Source organism: Miscanthus floridulus, chromosome 8, assembly GCF_019320115.1.
Source record: "Miscanthus floridulus cultivar M001 chromosome 8, ASM1932011v1, whole genome shotgun sequence".
Lineage (NCBI taxonomy): Eukaryota > Viridiplantae > Streptophyta > Magnoliopsida > Poales > Poaceae > Miscanthus > Miscanthus floridulus.
The window spans coordinates 46,371,548-46,380,138 of NC_089587.1; the positions used below are offsets into that span (position 1 = coordinate 46,371,548).

An 8,591-nucleotide genomic window follows, 5' to 3' on the forward strand; every position below is an offset into this window, starting at 1 on the left:
CTTCAGTAATGGAGGAGGGGCCGAAATCCCAAGACTTTATCGCCATATCTCTGGAATCTGCAGCGATCAGGTCTCCGACGGATGCGGAGACACTCCCCAAATCCTCCTCCACTAGCTTTTTAAACTCCAACGCGGAGGCAGAGGCAAGCATGCACTCCTCAAAACGCGCACCCCAGCCGGCGGCCCTAACGCCGAGAAGCAGGCGATAGGGTCCGAAAAAGGCAGGCCGACGAGTTTGGGCGGAGGCGGAAAAGAGAGCCACCGCGACAGCAGCCTAAGCGCGAGACGCAGGCAGAAAGACGGAACGCGCGAGGGTAGCAAAAGGCGAAAAGCGAAGAGAGCGATTTCTCAGAGGCAAGGAAAGCGAATGAACGATGCGGGGGGGACCCCGCCACCAACAACGCCCTTATATAGGCCGTGGGCAAGCGGTCCGGCTCCCACCATACAACGGTCATCTCCGGAGAATTCGCCTGCCGCACAATGGTCATCTCCGAAAAAGTCGCAAGGTATACAACGGAAACTAACATGGCATAAACGGCCACAATGTAGGACAACGGCTAGATTTGCTGCCCAACGGCTATTCTCAACGAGACCAGCGGCCACGCCAGAGCGAGCCAGGGGGGAAGTAGCAGGGCCTCGCTCGGAGATGCCAATATGGGTGGTCTCCGCCCCCGCAGACGCCTTTGCTCAAGGTATTTTTGAGTTCACGGCACGCTCAGGCGAACCATGGTCTCAAAAGGGGGGAACTATTATAACACGGCCTCGGCGGGTGGCGAAGGCCTCCGATGGCGAGGTGTCGCCAAGGCGTCTTCAACCGTCTTAGGGCGGAGACCTGGCGCTGACTAAAGAAACTTTCCTGGCTATGCTCGCAGGGCGCTGCACGAGGCTCAGCGAGTGTGTCGCAGATCCAGCCTGGGCCAGGCACAAACATCTCCGACCGCTCAGGCGGACGCCGCCCCGCTTCGGCTGATGGGCGTCTCCGGCGACGAGGGCGGAGGCCGCCCTACCTCTAAACTGATCAAACAAACAATCTTGCCTAAGTGTGTGCAGGTACTCAAGCGTATGCGCCCGTGGTCTGCGCGAGCGTGCCAGCATGGCCCCCGCGCGGCCAGGCGGAGACCTACGGATGATGTCTCCGACCGGACTGACGGAGACCCGCCAAGGTGACGGCGCGCCCCAGAAGACGGAGGCCAGCGTCGGGAACCATGGCCCCCGCGTGGCCGGGCGGAGACATACGGATGATGTCTCCGATCGGACGGCGGAGACCCGCCAAGGCAACGGCGCGCCCCTGAAGACGGAGGCCAGCGTCGGGAACCTAGGCCTTTGGGCCGGAGACAGAGGCACGGTGGGCCAGCCGCTCATGGATGCCCGTTACTTGAAGACGGTGTGGCAGGATTGTCCCGCAAACAAGAGACTAGTGACGGAATATTCCGGGAATGTACTGTAGCAGTTGAGAGGCATTGTAATAAATTCTGTCAAGGAGTAGTTGAGCCCTATAAATAGGGAACACTTGTAACCGTGCGAGGAGGAGGGTGGATGAATTAATGAAACCTTAGCTTTCCGTACCAGCTTCCTACACGCCCACCTGTCGTGCCAATCCCGAGTCTCCGCCCGAGGGCGACGCCCGGCGGGCGGAGGCCACTTATTCCCCCACGCTGTCTGAGACCGCTAGTTTCAACAAGATAGGCCCTTTATTGTAACTATAATAAAATGTTTTTAATAATAATTTTTAATGCATAAGAAAACACTTATTAAACAAATCATAAACGTTACCTTAAAATTTTCTACTAACATTTGCGGAAGCAAAGCCATTATTGATGATGGCATCAATATTAATCTTATCTAATATGTTTTTCTCAATGCATAAAATAGCAAAAAACCATCTATTTTTTTGTGACGTTACGAACCTTAAATGATTCTTCAGTAATTTTAGAAAACTATTAGTAAGTAATTTACCAAAGTATGCCATACTAGATTCAACATTAAAATCAGAAGAGTTATTAAATTACAGCAAAGTTGAGAACTTGAGATTATGATTATTCACTTACAAGTAGTCTCAAGTCACACTTCCCTAGCTATGGGGTTCCCAAATCCCAAATCGGAGTTTCAGACGAGTCTCGAGTCTTATGCCGTAAAGGAAAAAAACTGGGGGCAAAGACATTAAGCATTGGATCAAATAAAGAGCTTAAGGGCAATTGGGCAAATTATTAGTACCGTACAAACCTGAACCGTTGAACACTTGCATAGTCACGTGTCTTGGAACAGAGTGATCTAGTGGCCGTCGCCCTTCTGCGTTTGCCGTGATGTGTTGCTAGTCATCAAACACCGACACCATCTTGCATCTTCTTGGTGCCGACATCAGGAGTGGGAGCCGGTGGCGGAGTCGATGCCGAGTGTGAGAAGAGAATGGGCAGTGCTCCCTTCGAGGTTATTGGCAAGAGCTTGTTCTTCCGTGGTAGAAGTGCGGTACACCGGAGCCCACAAGTTGTTCTTCTTTCTCGGCCCAAAGTTAAGGGCATTGGCTTCGACGACATCCCTCTCACATTGGTAAACATTCTAGAAATTTCCTGACACCGTGGTGACACCGCATGGACCTGCCATCTTCAGCTTGAGGTAAGTGTAATTTGGGATAGCCATGAACTTGGCATAGCATGGCCCGACAAAACTAGCCTAGTCGGTTTTAGGATCCGTCCTAGCCGGTTTTTTCTCGGGTTTTGCCAGAGAACGCCATATAGGGTAGTAGATATCATGCTTACATGGTGAGGAACGGCGAGGTTTACGAGAAAACCACCAAAGAATAACTAATCGTGCTTACCTGACCAACAACAACTAGTTCACGCAAACTAGCAAAGAAACCTTCTTGGAAGGAACCCATTAGGACAATGCAAGGACATCGATTGGTTGCCCTAGGTTGGTCGGCAACCCTAGGACGCTATTCTTGGTCATCAAATCAATCGATGAACAATAGCATGGGGTTGAAAGGACATAAGAGAGGCAATAGATTGATTTTGTTGATTGTATAGTTGGGATATCTCAGTCGGCCGTGGTCCTCTCATATATAGAGAGGGATTGGTCTTATCCCAGTAGCAAACACATCCCAAACCAAATATACATGTTTTCCATGACATTGGTCAAGTTTCCAACGAGTTAAATACAACTCAGGTTCGGTCCAGCAAAACCGGTCCGAGTGGTTTTGGCAGGTCCACAGAGAAAAACCTTCGTATAATCATAATTAATTCTTCCGGACTCCAAATGAGGCCATTCATATATGTTTTTCGATCACTCAACGAGACGAATACAATAGTTCAATCCATTAATTCAATTTGAGGAAGTTGCAAAACCCATCCTGGACGGTTTTCGAAACCGGCCAGGCTGGTTTCCGCTGGATTAACCCCCGAAAACCTATTTTCTTCACCGAACTCTAAATGAGACTATCCAAATATGTTTTTTTTGACCATCTCGTGGAAAGATGATGATGATGGAGTTCGTTGTGCACTTCGGCTAATTTTTGTTATCAACACTAACCCACAAATGTTTAGTTTGGGTCCACAACAAGTTTTAAGTGTGGTCAAATTGCTCCTTATATCCATGGTGTCAGATCTTAATTTCACTATAACATGATCCACCTTTGTTGACACTTTTTAAAGTAGACAAATGGTACCTTTCGTGGCAGATAGCCTGCCACTATAGGTTCTGCCGACCGCTTAGAAATAGTCATGGTAGAAGCAGTCGGCGAAAGTTTTGCCAAGAGTTAAAACATCACCAACAGTGAAAATTTTATAATTAGTCCTTAGGTCCACATCTTGACTTGTTTTCACGCACCACAAAATTTCTTGCAATGTGGTGTGTAAGGGTTTATTTGTTCCGATTTGACGGGCTTGGAGCTACCAGCCAAACAAGTTGTATGTCACGATGTTTTGTTACTGTTTGTTTTATTTTGTTTTTCTGATAAAAATTGTTGGCAAATCTTATGCTGCTCTTTTGAATTGAAGAAAAAAAAAAGACCGAAGCATGAGCACCTCTCCTCCTGCACAAGCATCCGCAGGCCGCAGCAACCACATGCGCCAAATAAGCGAGGAGGAGCCGGAATTTTCATCTTGTCCGGAGGTGTAGATAGATTATAATTTTTATTTTACAGAACTTGAGAAGCTAGAAGCCATGGGTGGATGGGTGGGCCGATACATGTGAGTTTTCCAAGACAGCGTGCTAGGAAGAGAGGTACTCCTAGGTAGGCGGAGAGGACACTGGATACAGTTCCGAAAATGTATTGTCATGTGCTGGCCGAAGCTTCTGCCATTTGGTGGGGCGTCTGTGAATGACTGCCAGCATCAGTCGTCGCCGCACCAGACGAACCAACCGTACTCTGCTGCACCTCCAGGAATCAAATCGAAAGCAGAGCAAGAACCACATGTATGCCCATGTTTAGCGCGTGTTTAGTTTGAGAAAGTTGGAATTTTAGGCTACTTTAGCATTTTCGTTTTTATTTGACAAATAGTGTTCAAACATGGACTAATTAGGTTCAAAACGTTCGTCTCGCAATTTCCCACCAAACTGTGCATTTAGTTTTTTTTCGTCTATATTTAATGCTCCATACACGGGCCGCAAACATTCGATGTGATGGATACTGTAGCACTTTTTGGGATTTTGGGTTCTAAATAAACACGCGCTTAGTTCCAACCTAAAATCCCAAAAGGTGCTACAGTAGCCATCACATCGAATATTTGCGGCCCGTGCATAGAGCATTAAATATAGACGAAAAAAAAACTAATTGCACAGTTTGGTGGGAAATTGCGAGACGAACGTTTTGAGCCTAATTAGTCCATGTTTGAACACTAATTGCTAAATAAAAACAAAAGTGCTACAGTAACTCAAAATTCCAACTTCCTAAAACTAAACACGGCGTATGTATTGTCATGCAAAGGCTAGAGGACCTCAGTCTTGGCCTTGTTTACATCAAGGCTGGATTTTATTATAATAATGTATCTTACTTTCAAAAAGTCAAATGAATTAAACTTTAACCAAATATATATAAGAAAATATTTATGTTGACGGTACATAGTTAATATCATTAGATAATCGTGAATCTATTTTCATAATAAAATTATTTGAAAATACAAATGTTGCTAATATTATGTATAAATCTAGTCATAGTGTCAGTGACTAACGAAATATAGTGACGGAACATTTGATACCGTTTTCCTTGCGTCTGAAACGGTGCAAATCCAATTCCTTAGAAAAGTTTCCCCGACCAGGCAGACTATTCGTAACTTAACCATCCAAATCCAATCCCTGCACGGACGGACGTGAACCGAGAGAGAGAGCGAGAGAGTTGGCGGCAACCCGACAAGAGTAAGCAAATGCGCCGCACAGCACTCATGGAAAACGCAACTTGTGCGTGCGGTGTCCGGTGCGCCACCACCAGAGGGACCAGATCAACCGCACGTACTGATGCTACCCACAGCTTGCGTCTGATCAATTAAGCTAAGAAGCCGACCCAGGCCAGCCGATCGAGCACTAGCGACACACATCATCAACGTACAGCTATGGCGCGGCCGACGTCGACTCTGGTTCTCGTCGTCGCCGTCCTCTGCCTCGTCGTCCGGTCCGCCTCGGCAGAGTTCTGGCTCGACGAGTTCACCACGGACGGCGACGTCCGCAAAGACTACGACCGTTCCGGCCGGCAGGTGGCGTCGCTCGTCCTCGACCAGCGTTCCGGCGCTGGCTTCAACTCCACGCGCAAGTACCTCTTCGGCGAGTTCAGCGTCGAGATGAAGCTCATCCCCGGCAACTCCGCCGGCACTGTCACCTCCTTCTACGTACGCCGCCATCATTCCGTTCAAATCCTGTACGTTTTATTATCACATTCCAGCAGGGGTGACTCTATCTGTGCATGTGCAGCTGACGTCCGGCGAGGGCGACGAGCACGACGAGATCGACATGGAGTTCATGGGCAACTCCAGCGGCTCCCCGACGGTGCTGAACACGAACGTGTGGGCCAGCGGCGACGGCAAGAAGGAGCACCAGTTCTACCTGTGGTTCGACCCGGCCGCCGACTTCCACAAGTACAAGATCATCTGGAACGACAAGAACATCATCTTCCAGGTGGACGACGTGACGGTGCGCGTCTTCAAGCGCTACGCCGACCTGCCGTACCCGGACGCCAAGCCCATGGCGGTGCACGCCACGCTGTGGGACGGCAGCTACTGGGCCACCCAGAAGGGCAAGGTGCCCATCGACTGGTCCCGCGCGCCCTTCGTCGTCTCCTACCGAGCATACACCGCCAACGGCTGCCCCGCCGCCGGGGGGAACGAGTGGATGGACAGGCAGCCCGACGACACCGACCGCCTCACCGTGGCTTGGGCGCACCGGAACTGCTTGCAGTACAACTACTGCGATGACGGGTGGCGCTTCCCGCAGGGGTTCCCCGGCGAGTGCGCCCGGAACTGATCCATGCATCTGCTGTCGAAGTCTCGCCGGTCTCATCCGATCCCAATTAGTCCAGTACGTGTTCTCGATCGATTTCATTCTTTTCTTTTCTTGGATCATATATATATTCTTTTAATTCTCTTGGACGTCCGTACATCGTGTCGTCTGACTCAGAAAGAGCCCAGCAGCGTGCGTCCTGGATCTGGATGCAGATCGCTGGTACTAGTAGTTCTGTGACTTCTGAAAGAAGAAGGATCATTTCTGAGGGTTTATTAGTTGTGGTGTAAAATCTCATTGCAGAAACTGAGGAATAAACATCAGAATTCATAAATCTAGCTAGCCTGGCACTACAGTTACAGATCGAATGCGATCATAGGTCTTGTGTGCGTCTCGATCAATGCCAGATGGCAGATGCTGTCACGACTCAGATCATGCAAGCTCCTACAGATTCATGTGCGCCCACGGTACGGTCACCACCGACAGGCGACAACATGCCATGGCATGTGCTCTTATCTATTTTTTTTATTGTTTTGCTTGTGGGTCCTAACGATGCCTATGAATGCTCAGCATAAAAGGTCTGATTCTCACATGTGAGTCCTAATTTCTTTTCTGGCTTCACTCAACACAGCGGAAGGCTAGGACGACCTCGGCACGACTGCTGACGTGGTCCATCGAGCTCACTGCTTGTCAAGGCATTTTTGAACGTCCAGCTCCCCGATGATGTGCCATGAGGCTCGTATCTTACCTTATGTCTGGAACAATGCAAACAATACTATGTCCATCAAAGTTTGTTTCTCCCACAGAGATGGGTTTTCATTTACGTACCTCCGGTTTACGCAAAGCAAACTAACACAATTAAAATCAATGGCCCATAAGTCTTCCCCATAGGCTTAACCACGATCCAACGGAAGGGGTCAACCCTCCTTCCCCCGCCCATGCGTGCGATCCTAGGTTTGATCCCCACTTTCTCCATCTCGATTTCTCTAGAAAAAAACGCAAAACTTCATCCACGCCCCCACCTCGCAAAACCAAAGCAACGCCCTTTGAGAACCCATGGGGACATCAGTCCGGCGATGCCGGAGCACGCTGACTGCGAGGTGGAGCTGCACGACGAGGACAAGCTCGGTGAGGGCGGCCCGGGCATCACGCGATCGTGCACATATGCGGCGAACATGGATTCTCGGAGTGCCACGGTGCAGGGCTCCGGGTCGGCCGGGTTGGCGTGGATCGGCGACGACCTCGGGTATGGCGTGACGTGACGCCGCAGCATAGCATGGCTCCTTGCACCATTGGTGGACTGAGCGGCGGCGGCGACTCGAAGCCTGGGGCGCGCGAGATGCTCACGCCCTAGGGTTTCTCCTCGTCTGCCGGTAGTGGGCCTTGGTGGGCCTGCAGGAGGGTGCGGGCCACGACCTAGGTGGGAGTAGAGAAGGGCGAGTGGGCTAGCTGCTGCGGGCCTTTTGATTGGATGCAGCTAAACTGTGCAGGGTGTAGGAGCCGGCTAGCTAGAGAGGTAGGAATGTCTTGACCTGAAGGGAGGGAAAATGAGTAGGACGAGCCTAGGCGGTTGATGGGGGCAGGCTAGCTAGGCCCGTGGGATGAGGAGGTGCTGGCCTGGTTTGGGAAGAAAGGAGACGACTAGGTGATGCTAAAAGTATAGTGCAGATTTGTATGTAACCGGAAAAGTTACTTAATGTGTCCCATAGTGTTATCAATGGATTTGGATAAGGGTTTTTAGCAGTTTTGCAAGCATGGAGAATAGTGAAAAGGAAAATAACGATGCAGGTGATAATTATGTGCAATGACGTAAATGCACCGATGATACAAATAATTATGTGTGTAGAAAAATACAGTCTTTTTTGTTTTTACCGTAGTGTTAGCACAGACATACTAATATTATTACTAATCAAAGACTCCACTAGTCATATTAAACCTCACGGGACACTCTTAAAAAAATAAGATACATCACTAAAAAACTATTATCAGAGACAGGCAAAAACTACTATACTTCCTCCATCTGAAATTATAAGATGTTTTGGTATTCTAGATTCATGGCTTTTAGACATAATACCACGACCCAAAGTCTTTCCAAATAAAACTTTTTCTAGAAGTTCCTTGATAACCTTACACAGTCCCTCTTAGCCAAAGAATCACCTCATCATCCT

General features: G+C 49.1%; 1 protein-coding gene across 2 annotated transcripts; it reads left to right on the top strand.

Annotated features, from left to right (window-relative positions):
* Nucleotides 1-5,378: 5,378 nt before the first annotated feature.
* Nucleotides 5,379-7,201, top strand: LOC136471872 (xyloglucan endotransglycosylase/hydrolase protein 8-like). Of its 2 annotated transcripts, XR_010762141.1 has the most exons (3): nt 5,379-5,816; nt 5,899-6,501; nt 7,055-7,201. XR_010762141.1 is itself a non-coding variant. In XM_066469621.1 (2 exons), exons 1-2 carry the CDS (start codon nt 5,544-5,546, stop codon nt 6,445-6,447), a joined length of 822 nt encoding a protein of 273 aa, XP_066325718.1. In that variant the 5' UTR covers nt 5,379-5,543; the 3' UTR covers nt 6,448-6,858. The 2 variants fall into 2 exon arrangements, 1 of the variants encoding a protein (XP_066325718.1); XM_066469621.1 differs by lacking the exon at nt 7,055-7,201 and having other exon boundaries at nt 5,899-6,858.
* Nucleotides 7,202-8,591: the final 1,390 nt, after the last annotated feature.